A 20590-nucleotide genomic window follows, 5' to 3' on the forward strand; every position below is an offset into this window, starting at 1 on the left:
TTCCAAGCAATGCTCCTAGCATTGGCCAGTTCCTGCTGCCGGCGATCCGGCCGGCATGAACTCTGCCCCTGTCCCACCCCCGTCGCGGCTGTCTCCGGGAAAGATCCCTGCACGCTGCCGGTGAACCGCTCAGCATGAACGGTTCACCTCCCCGCCCCCACCACGTGGCTGTAAACCGCCGGTTACAGTTATTTAAAGGAACAGGCAATCAGTCCCCATACTAAAATTCCCCTAATTCAAAGCAGGTCACCATGAGTGATATCACTCTGATGAGGATTACGGAGGCAGAGAAAGACCGCATGCTGCGTGAATGCCAGCAAACACCAGGGCCGTATGCTGCCATGCTTTGCCAGGCAATGATACCGGAGTACATGCTGCTAGCCTGCCGCGGAAAAGTTTCCTACCATGGAGGAGGCAATAAGGCTGCTCTCCCCAGGAACCTGATGCAAAAGCTTTCACATTACCTCCAGGAGAGCTTCGTGGAGATGTCCCAGGAGGATTTCTACTCTATCCCCAGACATGTTAACAGACTTTTCCAGTAGCTGCACTGGCAAGGACTAAAAAGTTAAGCGCCTAGGGCAAACTAATCATTAAAAACCCATTGCTAACATACCATGCCTATTCTATTCAAAATAAATGTTTAAAACACTTACCTACTGATGTTTCCCCTGATTCATGGTCCAGGTTACCGCCTTGGGAGGGTTGGTAGGAGATCTCCGTGAGGGTGATGAAGAGATCCTGGCTGTCAGAGAAATCAGCATTGAAAGCGCAGTCGACTGCCTCGTCCTCCTCATCTCCTTCCTCATCTTCCCCGTCCGCGAACAGCTCCGAGGCAGTGGCCGTCGACAATACCCCATTGTCAGAGTCCACAGACAGTGGTGGGGTAGTGGTGGCGGCTGCACCTAGAATGGAATGCAGTGCCTCGTAGAAACGGCATGTCTGGGGCTGGGATCCGGAGCATCTGTTTGACTCTTTGGTCTTCTAGTACGCTTGTCTCAGCTCCTTGATTATCACGCGGCACTGCATTGCATCCTGGCTGTATCCTCTCTCCGTCATGGCTTTTGAGATCTTCTTGTAGATCTTCGCATTCCGTCTTTTCGATCGCAACTCCGAAAGCACGGACTCATCGCCCCACGCAGTGATCAGATCCAAGACTTCCTGATCAGTCCATGCTGGGGCCCTCTTTCTATTCAGCGATTGCATGGTCACCTCCGCTGGAGAGTTCTGCATTATTGCCAGTGATGCTGAGCTCGCCACGATGTCCAAACAGGAAATGAGATTCAAACTGGCCAGACAGGAAAAGGAATTCAAATTTTCCCGGGGCTTTTCCTGTGTGGCTGGTCAGAGCATCCGAGCTCGGACTGCTATCCAGAGCGTCAACAGAGTGGTGCACTATGGGATAGCTCCCGGAGCTATTAGCGTCGAATTCCGTCCACACTAACCCTAATTCGACATGGCCATGTCGAATTTAGCGCTACTCCCTTCGTCGGGGAGGAGTACAGAAATCGATTTAAAGAGACCTCTATGTCGAAATAAATAGCTTCGTTGTGTGGACGGGTGCAGAGTTAATTCGATTTAACGCTGCTAAATTCAACATAACCTCCTAGTGTAGACCAGGCCTCAGGTATTACCATTTTCATGAAAGCACTTGCCTTCTGTTGGAGGGGGGAAAGCCCTTCCTTCTTCTCTAAATGTGTTCTGTAATACTTATCACCAAAACTAATCTCATGCAACCAGAACTACCTATATGCTAAGAGAAGCCCTTAACTGGCTTCCCTTGATGCCTAAATACTACAATAATGAGCACCCTCCACATACTCAGAATAGGTATGGATCTTATCTGGAGGCAACATGATCCAAAACCAATAGGGACCTGGACAGGAATTGGTAAACCTGTGTCCTACTCCCTGCTATACTATTAAGCTGTTGTGTAACTTTGACAAGTTACTTCAGCCACCTCAACCTCTGTTTTCCTCGTCTACAGAACAGGGATAATATCATCCTTTGTAAAGCACTTTGCCACCTTCAGATTATAAGCGCTAATTATTATTCTTATTGTTATAAAGAGTGGCGTGATCATAGACAAGGATACATTTTATCTTTACATTCTCAAACTTCTTTTAAGTACTTTGCATGTTGTAGTTTGCTATTCTACATAGAGCACCACTGTACATACTACGAAATACCATCACACGTCAAATCCATAGCTATCCAGTAGGCAGTACTGTATATTGTGCTAACATGTAGTCTCAGCAAGAGTTTACAGTACAATGCTGGATTTCTTGTAGCGTAGGTTGCAGAAGCACTGTGGACATATTTTAAAAAAAGAGCTATGACAAGAAGCAGCTGTACAATTTGCACTGTAGTGATTAGATTCTTTAGTTCGGTTAAAAAGCCTGTGGAAACTCTAAACAAGTCCTGGACTGAGCCCTGCTTCTAAGGACCTTTCTTCTTGAAGGCTGACAGACTTCTCACTCTTGTGAAAGAGCAGCTTCAGAAAGCAACTGGGCATTCTCCAACACCCACTTTTTGAGAAGTACAGTCAGCACTTGCTGAAAAATAAAAGTATAAAGTCTTTTTTTCATTGGGAATGAATGAAAAGGATAAGACGGCACAGTAAATGTAATGTTTAAAAATAGGTGCAGCATGTTTAACATTTGAAGTAAGTTAAGTAGGGTACAGATCACAGCCACAGAAATATCAGATTAAGACTTTTATTCAAAACATGTCTTCCCACAATAGTATTTGTTTTTAATCAGAATAGCATTGTTTTAAAGTGAAAGTTTGGGGTATAGATTATTGAAGTTCAGAAGCCCCATTCTGCCCCTGCATTATACAGGGTGCGGAGATTGAGGCCATCTATTCATCTTGACAACATTAGAACTTGCTGTAGGATGTCGGGGAGGGAGGATACATTTGTATGTAATCGGAAGGAAGAATTCCACATGTAAACTACACTACATTAATTTTCTTTTAGGAGTTCTCCATCAGCTTTAGAGAAGAAATACTAGTACTACTTGTAGGATTCATAGTTGCCATATAAATTGTATATGGTATATATTATTTTTGGTCTAGCTTTAGTACTATCATCAATAATAATCCTTGGCCATATTATTAAGTTTTGTGTGTATTTTTCAAGCTTTTCTGTAATTTTTCTATGGTGTAACTGTTGTTACACCTTGCCAGGAGTTTTTTTGTTTGGTTGTTTTTTATTATATTTTGTAAACAGGAGCTTTAAAAGCCCCACTGCTGTCTGCCTCGAAGCACTTCCAATATTGAATTATAGTTTTTTATATCTTAGTTTGAAAGTTTAGTTCAATCTATTTAATAGAGACAGTGTACAAATGTGAGGGAAAGGATAAAATCTAAAATGTTTATGCAATAAGAACATAAACACCTCATTATATATAACTCCATATGTCAAATATCAATAATGTTCCTATTTATAATATAAAACTTGACTTGTGGCCAAGATTTTATTGTATTTTTATAAAAATATTAGTCACATATATGTAGTTTGTATGAGATTATGTCCATAATATTTTTACTTCAATAAAACATAAATAAGATGATAAAGCGTTTTTCTGATTAGTGTGGAATATTGCAATGTTATAATCACCTTTCACAGCTTAGAATACGGGTAAGGAGTCAATGTAAACAACTAGATTTAAACGAAAAACTTAAACAAAAGTTCACCTGCCGTGGATTTAATTAAATCTATTGTTTTCTTGGTAAATAGATGTAGTGTGTACTATATGGTACCTTGACCTATATTACTGTATGCTGTGTCTCTGATTCAGAAAGGAGCATACCCACTGCAAAAGCTTATTTCTCTCTGACAAACTACGCCATGTTAGGTTGTCTGTTGTAAGGAATGAATACTGATCAAAATATCAAATGCTAGCCCTAACAAGCAGTTTTAGTTGCAACAACCTGCAAGATTTGTTTTACATCTCCAAAGAAGAACATTTGGTTTCAGAACATCAGTCAGCTGGTTGATTGTCATACATATTTCTGTGAAACTCTTCAAAGGCGTCACCGTTGCTCACTGGGGAGAGAGAGAAAAATATACACTGACGTTTTAGAGAGAGAATAGTAACTTATGTTTAATGGTAATAAACCTGATGCACCATCACTTCCTGTGCAGCTATTAGAAGTACCGCTGTATGTTTAATTAAACTGACTTAAGAACATAAGAACCGCCATAGTGGGTCAGATCAGTGGTCCATCTAGCCCAGTATCCTGTCTTCTGACAGTGGCCTGTGCCAGGTGTTTCAGAGGGAACAAACAGAATAGGGCAATTATTGAGTGATCCGTTCCCTGTCGTCCACTCCCAGCTTCTGGCAGACAGAGGCTAGGACACCCAGAGCATGGAGTTGCATCCTGACCATTTTGGCTAATAGCCATTGATGAACCTTTCCTCCATGAACTTGTCTAATTCTTTTTTGAACTCAGTTATAGTTTTGGCCTTCACAAATCCCTGGCTATGAGTTCCATAGGTTAACTGTGCATTGTGTGAAGAAATATTTCCTTATGTTTGTTTTAAAACCTGCTGCCTGTTAATTCATTGGATGACCCCTGGTTATTGTGTTATGTGAAGGAGAAAATAACACTTCCTTATTATTTTCTCCACACCAGTCATAATTTGATACACCTCTATCATATGCCCCCTTAGTCATCTTTTTTCCAAGCTGAAAAGTTCCAGTCTTTTTAATCTCTCCTCATATGGAAGCTGTTTCATATCCCTAATCATTTTTGTTGCCCTTCTCTGTACTTTTCCCAATTCTAATATATATTTTTTGAGATGGGGCAACCAGAACTGCATGCAGTATTCAAGTGTGGGCGTACCATGGATTTATATAGTAGCATTATGATATTTGCTGTCTTATTATCTATCTCTTTCCTAATGGTTCCTAACATTCTTTGACTGCTGCAGCACATTGAGTGGATGTGGTTAGAGAACTATCCACAATGACTCCAAGATCTCTTTCTTGAGTGGTAGCATCTAATTTAGATCCCATAATTTTGTATGTATAGTTGGGATTATATTTTTCAGTGTACATTACTTTGAATTTATCAACATGAGTTAGCTTGTACAAGCTAATTGACTAAGCAATAACTAAAGCAATCTTGGGACCTCATATATCAACCAGGAGATAGCTACACTAAGGATTTGCAGGGAATAGGTGTACGGTTTGGTGTATAGATGGGCTCCACCTAAACCAAAATGGTTTGATTGATGGCACTTAACATTAAAAAGGTCGTAGAGAAAATTTTAAACTAAGGGCTGGGGGAAAGCCGACACGTGCGGAGGAGCACATGGTTCGGACATCCCTTAGGGGAGGCTCTATTCATAGACAATCTCTATATCCTAGTGAGAACAAGAGGATGGAAAATGATAAAATACAGGCAGGGTCTGATCAGAAACAATCAAATAAAAAAGAGTGCCATTCAATTACATCATGTAATGGCAGACAGCCAAAAGGAGGTAAGTTTTTAAAGTGCTTATATACCAATGCTAGAAGTCTAAATAATAAAATGGGTGAACTAGAGTGCCTTGTATTAAATGAGGATATTGATATAACAGGCATCACAGAAACCTGGAATAAGGATATTCAATGGGATACAGTAATACCAGAGTACAAAATATATCGGAAGGACAGAACAGGTCGTGCTGGTGGGGGAGTGTTATTATATGTGAAAGAATGCGTAGAATCAAATGAAGTAAAAATTGTAAATGAATCAAACTGTACCATAGAATCTCTATGGATAGAAATTCCATACTGTAATAATAAGAATATAGCGGCAGGGATATATTACTGATCACCTGATTAGGGTGATGAGAGTGACTGTGAAATGCTCAGGGAGATTAGAGAGGCTATTAAAATAAAAAAACTCAATAATAATAATAATAATAATGGGGGATTTCAGTTATCCCCATATCGACTGGGTACATGTCACCTCAGGACGGGATGCAGAGATAAAGTTTCTTGACACGTTAAATGACTGCTTCTTGGAGCAACTGGTCCTGGAACCCACCAGAGGAGAGGCAATTATTGATTTAGTCCTAAGTGGAGCACAGGATCTGGTCCAAGAGGTGAATATAGCTGAACCGCTTGGTAATAGTGACCATAATATCATTAAATTTAATATCCCTGTGGCAGGAAAAACACCACAGCAGCCCAACACTGAAGCATTTAATTTCAGAAAGGGGAACTACACAAAAATGAGGAGGTCAGTGAAACAGAAATTAAAGAGTACAGTGCCAAAAGTGAAATCCCTGCAAGGTGCGTGGAAACTTTTTAAAGACACCATAATAGAGGTTCAACTTAAATGTATCCATGGTGGCTAAACAACAAAGTAAAAGAAGCAGTGAGAGGCAAAAAGGCATCCTTTAAAAAGTGGAAGTTAAATCCCAGTGAGGAAAATAGAAAGGAGCATAAACTCTGGCAAATGAAGTGTAAAAATACAATTAGGAAGGCCAAAAAAGAATTTGAGGAACAGTTAGCCAAAGACTCAAAAGGTAATAGCAATTTTTTTTTTAAGAACATCAGAAGCAGGAAGCCTGCTAAACAACCAATGGGGCCACTGGACGATCAAGGTGCTAAAGGAGCATTCAAGGACAATAAGGCCATTGCGGAGAAACTAAATGAATTCTTTGCATCGGTCTTCACGGCTGAGGATGTGAGGGAGATTCCCAAACCTGAGCCATTCTTTTTAGGTGACAGATCTGAGGAACTGTCCCAGATTGAGGTATCATTAGAGGAGGTTTGGGAACAAATTGATAAATTAAATAGCAGTAAGTCATCAGGACCAGATGGTATTCACCCAAGAGTTCTGAAGGAACTCAAATGTGAAATTACAGAACTACTACTGTAGTCTGTAACCTATCATTTAAATCAGCTTCTGTACCAGAAGACTGGAAGATAGCTAATGTGATGCCAATTTTTAAAACGGGCTCCAGAGATGATCCGAGCAATTACAGGCCTGTAAGTCTGACTTCAGTACCGAGCGAACTGATTGAAACTATAATAAAGAACAATATTGTTGGACATATAGATGAACATAATTTGTTGAGGAAGAGTCAACATGGTTTTAGTCAAGGGAAATCATGTCTCACCAATCTACTAGAATTCTTTGAGGGTGTCAACAAGCATGTGGACCAAAGGGATCCAATGAATATAGTATACTTAGATTTTCAGAAAGCCTTTGACAAGGTCCCTCACCAAAGGCTCTTATGCAAAGTAAGTTGCCATGGGATAAGAGGGAAGGTGCTCTCATGGATTGGTAACTGGTTAAAAGATAGGAAACAAAGGGTAGGTATAAATGGTCAGTTCTCAGAATGGAGAGAGGTAAATAGTGGTGTCCCCCAGGGGCTGTTCTGGGACCAGTCCTATCAACATATTCATAAATGATCTTGGAAAAGGGGTAAACAGTGAAGTGGCAACATTTGCAGATAATACAAAATTAATAAAGATAGTTAAGACCCCGGCAGACTGCAAAGAGCTATAAAAGGATCTCTCAAAACTGGGTGAATGGGCAACAAAATGGCAGGTGAAATTTAATGTTGATAAATACAAAGTAATGCACATTGGAAAGCATAATCCCAACTATACATATAAAATGATGGGGTCTAAATTAGCTGTTACCACTCAAGAAAGAGATCTTGGAGTCATTGTGGATAGTTCTCTGAAAACATCCACTCAATGTGCAGCGGCACTCAAAAAAGCGAACAGAATGCTGGGAATAATGAAGAAAGGGATAGATAATAAGACAGAAAATATCATGTTGCCTCTATATAAATCCATGGTACGCCCACATCTTGAATACTGTGTGCAGATATGGTAGCTCAAAAATGACATATTGGAATTGGAAAAGGTTCAGAAAAGGGCAACAAAAATTATTAGGGGTATGGAGCGGCTTCTGTATGAGGAGAGATTAATAAGACTGAGACTTGGAAAAGAGACGGCTAAGGAGAGATATTATTGAGGTCTATAAAATCATGACTGGTGTAGAGAAAGTAGATAAGGAAGTGTTGTTTACTACTTCTCATAACACAAGAACTAGGGGTCACCAAATGAAATTAATAGGCAGCAGGTTTAAAATAAATAAAAGGAAGTATTTCTTCACACAACACACAGTCAACCTGTGGAACTCCTTGCTACAGGCTGTTGTGAAGGCCAAGACCATAGCAGGGTTCAAAAAAGAACTAGATACATTCATGGAGGATAGGTCCATCAATGGCTATTAGCCAGGATGGGCAGGAATGGTATCCCTAGCCTCTGTTTGCCAGAGGCTGGGAATGAGCGACAGGGGATAGATCACTTGATGATTACCTGTTTTGTTCATTCCCTCTGGGGCACATGGCACTGGCCACCATTGGAAGACAGGATACTGGGCTAGATGGACCTTTGGTCTGACCCTTATGTTCTTATGTTTGAAGAGCAAACAATTAGTTTTAGCAATAGTACTGGATTCTGAAAGGATGGATAAATCTAGCAAAGATATTTCAGTTTTATATTAAAGCACATATTAAAAATTCCTGTCACAATTGAACTCCATGCATTAATAACTGAGCTTTCATTTTATAACAATATCTTATTAATTAGTTAAAAACACATATAAACATTATATAATAGCCATTAAGTTGTAAACAATGCCTAGAGTTTCATCAGGTATTTAAAAGAACTTCAGTATGCATTATGTTAAATCAAATCATCATATATGTTTTCAGAATTTACAAGCCACCACTTCCTGTCATCCCTGTTTTAGATATCTGATAGGGAGGATTTTATCCAGCAGTAGTGTTTGTATGCTATAGATCTCTTACATGCTAGTTTACAAATACTTTGACGGTTAGCACAATTAAAACTGCCAGACCTTCAAGGAATCTTTATGGTTGATAAAACATTCATGTATTTTGATGCACGGTATTGGCATGCCACTTAAGCCTAGATCCTGCAACACACACAACATTAAGCATTTAAGTAGTCCCATTGAAGACAATGTCTTCATTGGGACTATTGATGGGGTAAAATTAGACATATATGTAAGTGTTTGCTGGATGGGGCCTTATGCAATAGCCCAGTGCAGTGATGCCAGTCAGTGACCAGTGTAACTACCACAAACCCCCCCTCCCCTCCTCAGATTTTAATTAAAAAAAAAAAACTTTGTGGATTCTAACACCTAAAGTCACTGGTGAAGCTACTGTTCTGCTGTGTCTCTATAATGTGCTTCTGCAAAGCTAGATAAAGCAGATATTATGATGCCCTTTTTGCTGGACTTAAGAGACACGATTAGTGAAGGCCAAAAGAGAAAGGTGCACCATTTCCCCTGTCAGAATTAAAGTAATTGGGACTTTGTGCCGGGACCTGTACAAGGTTAGGCGGACTGATTCAGTCTTAGACCCCAGATAGGCTGTGTTGCTGCAACACCACCCCATCACGGTGCCTGCACTCCTTCCCCACCTCTTAAGCCACAATTTTGGGCCACTGGAACCACTGAGTGTGGAGCCACAGGCTCTTCTCCATTACACCCTCTTTGGCATCATCCTATTGGGAGACAACACATATTTCCCTCTGCAGTGTGCAGGGGTTGTGGATGCATGCCTTGCCCCAGAGCCTCTCCACCAGTGATGTCCTGCATGGATCCATCCACTCCACAAGGCTGTGATAATTGAGCCTACAAATTAACCCTGATTGTGAGCTCAATTGCAAAAAGTGAAAGTTCATAAAATGTCACAATAATCTATAATAATAAATGCTGATGGGAAAAGGTGCAGAAAAGAGACAAAGACTGAATTAGTCCAAACAAAAAGGCCTACTGATAAAACTCAAGCACAGTGTGAAAATCATACCCAATAACAAAAACCAGAACAGTGTGATACTGGAAATCAATGACCCAAAACTGATGAGTCTGACATTAGGCCTAACTGGTTAACGAAATAATGAGAAAAAAGAGCTATTCCACACATCACTCCCTTTTGGGGTCCTTGGAGACTTTGCAGGGAAAATTGGCTCCTGCAAAACTGGCTGACAAAGAGGAGAGAGGATGAAGCAAACTCCACCATGATGCTGCCATCCCCACTGCATCCTGGACCCTGGACCTTCTTCATCCTAATCCTGAATGATGTCCTGACCAGACCGGGGAGAGGGAATCAGATGACATTGCCACCTTCACTGCCTCTGACTAAGTCCTGAATACCACTTGGAATGTGAGACTTTGTCACACACCTCCTGTGTGTGTTCCTTTCCTTTCCCACCGTATTTCTTCTCTTTCCTATCCCTCTCCTTTTTCATTCTATCTAATAAGAGTTTGGCTTAGTCAGTCAAGCCTGTATATTGTGCAACACTGCTGAAAGCCTGTGACCAAAAAGAGGCTGCTACATGCAGTGCCCTAAACAGCCCAATGCTGTTACAAATTTGCCAGGTCTCAGAGTGGCTAAAACCCGTGTGCTGTGCCTGTGTTTCTCCAGCAGTGAGGTTGCAAGTGAGAGTCAACATCAGAGACAGAAGTCGCACTGTCTATCTTCACAGTTCTTTGCCCTCCCCCTTTTAAGTGTGTTTGTCTTGTTTTGTCTTCTAGGAAACAGGATCTGACTTCTAACAACAGCAACGCCAGCCCATCTCAACTGCTTCTTCTCTTTTCCCCAAAAAGATAGTTATTACCATCTAAGACGGTCCAACACAGGGGATTTTTCCTTCTAAAGACTCTCTCCAGCTAAGTGGAAAAGGAAGAGGGAATGTTGTTAAAATTAAAGCCTTACTTAATACTTTACATTTCAAAGGCTTGAAGTGTTTTTCTTTCCCCTCCTCAAGCCTCCCCAGAATCTTTAATAAAGGGTTTAAAAGATTTGTAATAATGTGTTTGCCAAGGCAGGCTGCGGTCTCTGTATACCAAACCCCAAACTTTGTTTAATAAACAGGCCTCATATAGGCCTCCTCCACACCTGAGTGATTTCACCTTAGGGGCCAAACTCTCAACCACCAGACATGTATCGAAGCATGGCTCTACTTTGAAAAGTGACTGGAGAAATTGAATCTTTCAATGTCTATTCAGAGTCATAGCTAATGACTTCATAAATTAAAATAAGCCTTTGTTACTTTTCCTGCACTGGAGAACAGGTATATCTGTGGGAAAGAGCAACTCTATTCTGGATGACACATCATTAACAGAATTGCTGTCCTTATGATGTATTAATTTGAACACCCCAACGTATGCTAGTAATTTTACACACACTGGTAAAAGTATGGTCCCTGCCCCAAAGAACTTACAATCTGACGTATAATAAAAAGCTTACCATCTTGTTAACTATGTCCCGAGTGGAGAATCTTTGTTGCTAGTGATGCATAAGACAGAAAAACCCAGCTTGCCTTTCACATTTCATGCTATGTTTGCAACACTAGCAGTTAGAAAAATACATCCTTTTATTTGTAAACTAAACAGGATTATATATGGAGTCATTTGGAACCCCATGATGCTATTTTGTAAAAGTTGCTTTTCGGAGTAGAAGCACATTTTAACCAGTAATATTTGCAGCCATATTCTAGTTGGTAACAACCACATGCACAGACTCTCCCTTACTGCCCAGAATAATTTTTTCTTTAAATTTGCAGTTAGTTCAAAAATGGATCATTTACAGTTGTGTGTGTTTATTATTCCTTAACTAATGAAATAATATTGTTACTACCTCTACATTCATTAAGGTGACTATGTTTCCAAAATCAAAACCTAGGACACTTTTATGGGAACAAGTAGTTAGGATTGCAAAATCTTCATGTAAAAACCAAAAATACATTTCCTTTTTAAATCTATACTAGTGTTGTTGCTATCACCTTATGATTCAACAATATGTTCACATTTCTCGGATTGCAGGATAAATTCCAGAAGCTTAGTGTTCTCAATGAATTTGTCATGACACACTGTCTCAACTTTGAACAAAAGAACCACTTTGACTGTGTCAACACTCATTCAGCTTTTCTCTGCACTCCCAGCATGTGCATCAAACAGAATACCTGTTCCACTGCACCATTTTATTCCTGGTAAGTACAGAGCAAATTCTATTTGGAACAGTAATATATCTTGAACAAACATCGTATAGTTATTAAAAAATGTTTGGATCGATGAAAGGAAAAAACCAGAACATTTCAGGTGATTGAAAAGAGGTTTTCGGGACATATCAGATGAAAAACCAGAACATATGGCCTCTCTATTAGTACAATACAAAACAATATTTGCCTTTTTAATCACAAGATGGTGACAGGTATTAAGTGATATTACATAGTACCATGTAATGGACTGAGCAAATTAGCAAACAGATAGAGGAGAGGAATCTATTTACCATTTTGTATACACACACACACTTTGACAGATCCCTGGTGAACAATTAGTTCATTTCTGTTCAACTTCCCCCTCTTCTTTCACAGATGCACTAGGGAAGCGCTACAAGAGGGTTGCTTGAGAAACTAGTAGGGAGACAGAAAATGACTTTGGGAAGGGTTGAATCCTAAACTGGGGAGTTTTTCTGTTTATGATTATTTACATTTTTGTTGTAAACCTTAGGGAAAAAATCTTGCAATGGACAATTTTTTCTGCAGATTCATTTCACTATCTTACACTCTCCTTTAGGACTATATAAAATCACATGGAATGGTAACACTTTCTTCTGGAAAGTCAATTCAGCAAGGTACGTAAGCACATGCTTAAGTTTAAACCACATGTTGTATGCACTCAAGAAGAGCTCTGTGTGGCTCGAAAGCTTGTCCCTCTCACCAACAGAAGTTGGTCCAATTAAAGATATTACCTCACCCACCTTGTCTCTTCAAACTACATGAGTAGTTCCCTGTCTCCAGTAGAACTACTCACATTATTAAAGTTAAGTATGTGCTTCCGTAACCTTGCTGAATTGGGTCTGAGAAAGATATCAGACAAATTCAGCAGTAGTATTAAAGGCAAGTTGAAGAGTCCTAAAAATTGAAAAGTTGATCTTGGTCAATGACTGTACTTAAAAGGAACATATTGGGCCTGATTGTGTTTACACAGGATAACAAGAGAAGAGCTCAGTTTGATAAGGTAATAATCCAGGGATCCAATATCTGTTCCCATTTAAATCAACATCTGAAGAACTCATTATCTTGAACAAAATTAGGATTCCACCAGCTCCTAAATGCTTGATTCAACTTCCATGAAAGTCAGTGGGAGCTGAATCAGATAAATGTGTAATCAGAAGTTTCACTCATTTTAATAAAAATCACTAGAAGCAATATCTCCTGGAAACTGTAATGATGCATATTCGGTAGCAGGGCAGCACCATGTTAAATAGAGATTTGATTGATTAAATTACTGCATAGTGTTTCTCTAAACAAAAACTCACTGTTGTAATGAATATAATTTTGTCACTGACATATATATAGCAATGATTTGTAAACCTGTTAAAACTTGCTAAATAAATAGACAAAAAAATTATGAGACCATTGATAGTGTAATAAAGCTATGCTTCCTCTGGCTCCAATAAGATGTCAATAGAACCACTGTGATTCTTGAGCTATTCAAGACACTTCAACTAAGTTATTTTTTACCATTTTCTTTTATGGGGGATGGAATGTGAATTCACAGTCACAATCTGTGTGCAAAGTTTCAACATGGACTGATTGTAAATAGCTGAGAAAGCTTGGAAGTTGGAGGTTAAAATGAAAATGGCATGCTTGAATGTTCAATATACCTTTAAGAATCCTTAGGAATTTCTTGAGATCCCGTTGTTGCCGAAGAAGCTGGAAGACAAAATACAAACAGTTGGAAATATTTCTGTTCAGTGGTTTAACAGTGTAGCTACACAGGGATAGGCAACCTATGGCACGCGTGCCGAAGGCGGCACACGAGCTGATTTTCAGTGACACTCACACTGCCCAGGTCCTGGCCAGGGGTCCGGGGGGCTCTGCATTTTTATTTAATTTTAAATGAAGCTTCTTAAACATTTTAAAAACCTTATTTACTTTACATACAACAATAGTTTAGTTATATAGTATAGACTTGTAGAAAGAGACCTTCTAAAAATGTTAAAATGTATTACTGGCACGCAAAACCTTAAATTAAAGTGAATAAATGAAGACTCGGCACACCACTTCTGAAAGGTTGACGACCCCTGAGCTACAGAATAAAGCAAACCCTATTTTAGAAATAAGAGTGGTACTTTGGGTTCATGGGTTAAAATTTTCAAAGACATCTAGGGGATTTGGACACATATTGGTCATTAACTTTATTTTGTTTCTAATTTTAATGGAAGATGTGTTTAAATCCTCTAGACTGCTCAACCATGACCCATTCCTTCTAGTTTAGTTATATCGTATTACTGCTTAAGATAAATGAGAAAATAAAAGTACCATAACTGTATTAAACTTTACATTGCTTATAAACAATAATAAAATACCACCTTTAGCATATTTCATCAACTTCATGTCAGAAGATTCCTCCTTTCAAATTCAGTTAGGCTAAAAATTCTTTGTCACGGCATGTGTAGGGTGACCAGATGTCCTGATTTTATAGGGACAGTCCTGATATTTGGGACTTTTTCTTATATGGGCACCTATCACCCCCCAACCCCGTCCCGATTTTTCACATTTGCTATCTGGTCACCCTAGGCATGTGACAAAAGTGGAAGTTTTCTTTAGGCAGTAACTTTTCCATCAAATAATTTTGCTACCTATCATGAGACAATTGCAGTATGGTCCCCCCAAAAAGCCCTGTGGGTTTAACATTAGCCAAAGCTTAATAAAAGCTATTTTCAGTGTGTGGTGATGATTTAAAAATTAAATTATTGACCTAGAAAAGACATTTTAAAATGTATGGTATATTCGTTAGCATACTTATGGCTCCACTTAATTTTTCTAGACAATAGTGCAGCTAACCCAAAGCAAACAGCCATGACTTTATTTTAGAAATAAAACATTTTAGAGTAGACAATACTCTGCACCTTCTGCATTCTGCCCAGACTCATCCTCAACAGCCTCCTGGTTCCTTGAGGATGTGTCAGGCATCTCTTGAGCTGCTGAGGCTGTTCCTTCTTGAATACTGTCTACGTTGTCCTCATGAGCAGAAGCTGCTGCAACATCCAAGCCTTCACCCACAACTTCTGTGAATTAGAGAGATAATTGTCTTTTCTTTTTTCTCCATTTGCCAGTATAAATGAAGTGCCATTTGAGCCCCAATTCAGTAAGCATGATTCTAATTTTAAGCATGTGCATAAGTGTTTGCAGGACTGGAATTTAAGATACTATCCACTATTTTTTGTTGAATCCTCCTACCCTTAGGGCAGAGAATTATAAACATTAACTATTTTGCTAATTATTTCTAATATTTTTCTAGCCTGAGGTGTGTACTTTTGAGAAAGTGTCTCCTGGCTGGTCATTTTTATATTTTATTTTAAATTTTTTCTAACCCTCATTGCACAATGCTGATACTTAATTTGGGTGTAGAAGGTTCAGTGCAAACTGGGTGGGATAGGATAATCTATTGTTTGGGGATTATATACGATGTATTAATGGAAAATGAAGATACCGTTGAGCAGTTCTTTATGTAAAACTAGCCCTTTTAACAGCATGCTTGGATGACTGGTTTGAGATCTGCCATAGCATGAGCGCTATTTAACCTTATTTGATGGGCTGTATCCCTTTGCCTCTTTCAGGCTTGTCCACATGGAGACTTACTGCAAGGCAAGCCAGGATGTAAACGTACAGCATGCCAGCCTGTCAAGCACTAAATCACCATGTGGACCCTGATGCCATGCACTGAAAGTTCTGTCATGCGCTTTGACCTACCGTTTAAAACAGCAATACATCAGTGCATACTACTGAACTTAATTAAACACCAAGGCCAAGATGTTTAACAAAATAAGCTTTAAGGGCAAAAGACCAACCATTAAACTCAGCAGTATAAGCTAACTTGAAACACCTTAATTCACTGTATTGACTGTGACGTTGCACCCCATAATGCTTTATGGAAATACGCTTATGAAAGTAAATATAACTGGAATATGTTTGATACTAGATAGGCCATGTAACACATCTCTGCAAAGGTTATGATCTACTGAATATATTCATCCTCTTTGTATGCATGTATCATTTTTGTACTCGAAGTTATGCATATTGGCTGTGTTCTTGTTTGATTTTAAGTAGCCTTAGTAAGGCATTTGGTCAGCTTCTTTAGAAAGGAACTTTCAAATGGGGCTTCATTAAGTGCCCAGTCAAGAAACACTTAGCAGACAATGGATCTTGGAAGACTCCAATCCACATAAGAAATCTACCTGAGGATGTTCAAGGTAGCATGTGAACAATGGCTGCTACCTGTATGTTCTGAGTCATGCATGGACATGTGACTTGCCCATGTGACTCCAAAACTCCATTTTGTAGCTGGATTCTACACAGGGGGAGGGAGGGGTGTCCACCCACAAGAGAAAGTCTATTTAAATCCCTGGGAGACCCCTCCATTTGGTCTTCAGATGGCTCAAGAGATAGTCTCTCCACCCCCAAAGGGTACCTGAAAGAAACTGGAACAAAGGACAGTAACCATGGGGGTGTGAGTGATTGCTGGACCCAGACTAGAAGGAGGCTAGTCTGTAAAAGAAACTTATTGGAACATCTCTGAGGGTGAGAGTTTATGTGTAATCACTTTCTTACTGTATTAGGCATAGACTTGCGTGTTTTATTTTATTTTGTTTGGTAATTAACTTTGTTCTGTCTGTTATTACTTGGAACCACTTAAATCCTACTTTCTGTATTTAATAAAATCACTTTTTACTTATTAATTAACCCAGAGTATAGATTTAATACCTTGGGGGCGGGGAAACAGCTGTGCATCTCTCTCTATCAGTGTTATAGAGGGCAAACAATTTATGAGTTTATCCTGTATAAGCTTTATACAGGGTAAAACAGATTTATTTGGGGTTTAGACCCCATTGGGAGCTGGGCATCTGAGTGTTAGAGACAGGAACACTTCTTAAGCTGTTTTCAGTTAAGACTGCAGCCGTTGGGGGACATGGTTCAGACCTGGGTCTGGGTTTGCAGCAGACAAGTGTGTCTGGCTCAAACCAGGTACGGTTCTGAAGTTCCAAGCTGGCAGGGAAAATGGACTTAGAGGTAGTCTCAACACATCAGTTGGCAGTCCCAAGGGGGTTTCTGTGATCCAATCCATCACATTGACACCTTAAATGAAAAGGTTCATTATGGAAAATGGGAATGCCAGATTGCTGAAAGCTAAAGTATGTTTAAAGCTCAAGAGCCTTGTGTCTTTTCCCCTCTGTCTCCATCCCCTTCCTTATGGGCTTATCCCCAGAATGACAAAATACATGTAACCACTCCAGATTTCCATGACTTATCTCCCTAGTCTCTTACTAAGACTTTTTCTCCCACATGAAACTGTGCAGTTGGGTGTGACAATTTGAAGCTACTTGATCACATTTGTTTCTTAAGAACATCACATTATAGATAAGACTTTAACAAGTTCAAGCAAGACAATAAACATCACTGGCATCTGCTTTGTAATTGCAAGTACTGCATTCCTATAGGCCACTAGAAAATTCACAGTCTCGTGTTGTAAGGTACTTTTATCCGAGCTATAGCACAGTTCACTTGCTTGAGTATATCTGGATAAACTTTTCCAGTAATCCATTTGTGGTAAGATGGCAAGGAGCTAATGTAATACATTTGATACCATTTCTTTTAACAAACAATTGAAACTCTTCAGATGTGAATTGCATTCCATTGTCACAGTCTGTTAAGGAACTCCCGCACATGAAAACAATAGTCTTAACACTTAACCCATCTATGCTGATCTAGTTGAATTCAGACAGAATACTTAGAATCATAGGACTAGAAGGGACGTTGAGAGGTCATCTAGTCTAGTCCCCTGCACTCATGGCAGGACTAAGTATTATCTAGACCATCCCTGACAGGTGTTTGTCTAACCTGCTCTTAAAAATCTCCAATGATGGAGATTCCACAACCTCCCTAGGCAATTTATTTCAGTGCTTAACCACACTGACAGTTAGGAAGTTTTTCCTAATATCCAACCTAAACCTCCCTTGCTGCAATTTAAGCCCATTGCTTCTTGTCCTATCCTCAGAGGTTAAGAAGAACAATTCTTCTCCCTCCCCCTTGTAACAACTTTTTATGTACTTGAAAACTGTTATCGTGTCCCCTTTCAGTCGTCTCTTTTCCAGACTAAACAAACCCATAGGTCATGTTTTCTAGACCTTTAATCATTTTTGTCTCTTCTCTAGACTCTCTCCAGTTGGTTCACATCCTTCCTGAAATGGAGACAATATTCCAGTTGAGGCCTAATCAATGCAGAGTAGAACAGAAGAATTACTTCTAGTGTCTTGCTTACAACACTGCTAATACATCCCAGAATGATGTTAGCTTTTTTTTGCAACAGTGTTACACTGTTGACTCGTATATAGCTTATGGTCCACTATGACCCCCAGATCCCTTTCCGCAGTACTCCTTCCTAGGCAGTCATTTGCCATTTTGTATGTGTGGAACTGATTGTTCCTTCCTAAGTGGAGTACTTTGCATTTGTCCAGGGGTGGCTCTATGGTTTTTGCCGCCACAAGCACGGCAGTCAGGCGGCTTTCGGCGGCATGCCTGCGGGAGGTCCGCCGGTGCCACGCCTTCAGTGTCCCCACCGCCGAATTACCGCGGAAGCCGCGGACCTCCCGCAGGCATGCCGCCAAAGCTGCCAAGATTTGGTGGTGATGGGGGACTTCAACTATCCGGATATATGTTGGGAAAATAACACAGCGGGGCACAGACTATCCAACAAATTCTTGGACTGCATTGGAGACAACTTTTTATTTCAGAAGGTTGAAAAAGCTACTAGGGGGGAAGCTGTTCTAGACTTGATTTTAACAAATAGGGAGGAACTCGTTGAGAATGTGAAAGTAGAAGGCAGCCTGGGTGAAAGTGATCATGAAATCATAGAGTTTGCAATTCTAAGGAAGGGTAGAAGGGAGAACAGCAAAATAGAGACAATGGATTTCAGGAAGGCAGATTTTGGGAAGCTCAGAGAGCTGATAGGTAAGGTCCCATGGGAATCAAGACTGAGGGGAAAAACAACTGAGGAGAGTTGGCAGTTTTTCAAAGGGACACTATTAAGGGCCCAAAAGCAAGCTATTCCGCTAGTTAGGAAAGATAGAAAATGTGGCAAAAGACCACCTTGGCTTAACCACGAGATCTTGCACGATCTAAAAAATAAAAAGGAGTCATATAAAAAATGGAAACTAGGACAGATTACAAAGGATGAAAATAGGCAAACAACACAGGAATGCAGGGGCAAGATTAGAAAGGCAAAGGCACAAAATGAGCTCAAACTAGCTACAGGAATAAAAGGAAACAAGAAGACTTTTTATCAATACATTAGAAGCAAGAGGAAGACCAAAGACAGGGTAGGCCCACTGCTTAGTGAAGAGGGAGAAACAGTAACAGGAAACTTGGAAATGGCAGAGATGCTTAATGACTTCTTTGTTTCGGTCTTCACCGAGAAGTCTGAAGGAATGCCTAACATAGTGAATACTAATGGGAAGGGGGTAGGTTTAGCGGATAAAATAAAAAAAGAACAAGTTAAAAATCACTTAGAAAAGTTAGATGCCTGCAAGTCACCCGGGCCTGATGAAATGCATCCGAGAATACTCAAGGAGCTAATAGAGGAGGTATCTGAGCCTCTAGCTATTATCTTTGGAAAGTCATGGGAGACGGGAGAGATTCCAGAAGACTGGAAAAGGGCAAATATAGTGCCCATCTATAAAAAGGGAAATAAAAAAAACCCAGGTAACTACAGACCAGTTAGTTTAACTTCTGTGCCAGGGAAGATAATGGAGCAAGTAATTAAGGAAATCATCTGCAAACACTTGGAAGGTGGTAAGGTGATAGGGATCAGCCAGCATGGATTTGTGAAGAACAAATCATGTCAAACCAATCTGATAGCTTTCTTTGATAGGATAACGAGCCTTGTGGATAAGGGTGAAGCGGTGGATGTGGTATACCTAGACTTTAGTAAGGCATTTGATACGGTCTCGCATGATATTCTTATCGATAAACTAGGCAAATACAAATTAGATGGGGCTACTATAAGGTGGGTGCATAACTGGCTGGATAACCGTACTCAGAGAGTTGTTATTAATGGTTCCCAATCCTGCTGGAAAGGCGTAACGAGTGGGGTACCGCAGGGGTCTGTTTTGGGACCGGCTCTGTTCAATATCTTCATCAACGACTTAGATATTGGCATAGAAAGTACGCTTATTAAGTTTGCGGATGATACCAAACTGGGAGGGATTGCAACTACTTTGGAGGACAGGGTCATAATTCAAAATGATCTGGACAAATTGGAGAAATGGTCTGAGTTAAACAGGATGAAGTTTAACAAAGACAAATGCAAAGTGCTCCACTTAGGAAGGAAAAATCAATTTCACACATACAGAATGGGAAAAGACTGTCTAGGAAGGAGTACGGCAGAAAGGGATCTAGGGGTTATAGTGGACCACAAGCTAAATATGAGTCAACAGTGTGATGCTGTTGCAAAAAAAGCAAACATGATTCTGGGA

The 20590-nt window shown here is 39.9% G+C and overlaps 1 protein-coding gene and 1 long non-coding RNA gene across 5 annotated transcripts in view; one reads left to right on the forward strand and one right to left on the reverse strand.

Annotated features, from left to right (window-relative positions):
- Positions 1 to 13768, forward strand: part of LOC135983642 (uncharacterized) — a 31153-nt gene extending 17385 nt beyond the window's left edge. Inside the window, exon 2 of the long non-coding RNA XR_010601358.1 lies at positions 10585 to 13768. This is a non-coding gene — a long non-coding RNA (uncharacterized LOC135983642). The remainder of the gene's footprint in view (positions 1 to 10584) is intronic.
- MGARP (mitochondria localized glutamic acid rich protein) overlaps positions 2701 to 20590 on the reverse strand; it is a 45646-nt gene continuing 27756 nt past the window's right edge. For 3 of the 4 annotated variants that reach the window (XM_005284353.5, XM_065596401.1, XM_065596402.1), the window contains exons 5-7: positions 14969 to 15127; positions 13721 to 13769; positions 2701 to 4048 (exon numbers count right to left, since the gene is read on the reverse strand). In XM_005284353.5, coding sequence (XP_005284410.3) covers positions 13723 to 13769; positions 14969 to 15127 — 206 coding nt within the window. In that variant the 3' untranslated portion in view covers positions 2701 to 4048; positions 13721 to 13722. The remainder of the gene's footprint in view (positions 4049 to 13720; positions 13770 to 14968; positions 15128 to 20590) is intronic. The other variant, XM_065596400.1, reaches the window with a different exon arrangement.

This window comes from Chrysemys picta, chromosome 5 (assembly GCF_011386835.1).
Source record: "Chrysemys picta bellii isolate R12L10 chromosome 5, ASM1138683v2, whole genome shotgun sequence".
NCBI lineage: Eukaryota > Metazoa > Chordata > Testudines > Emydidae > Chrysemys > Chrysemys picta.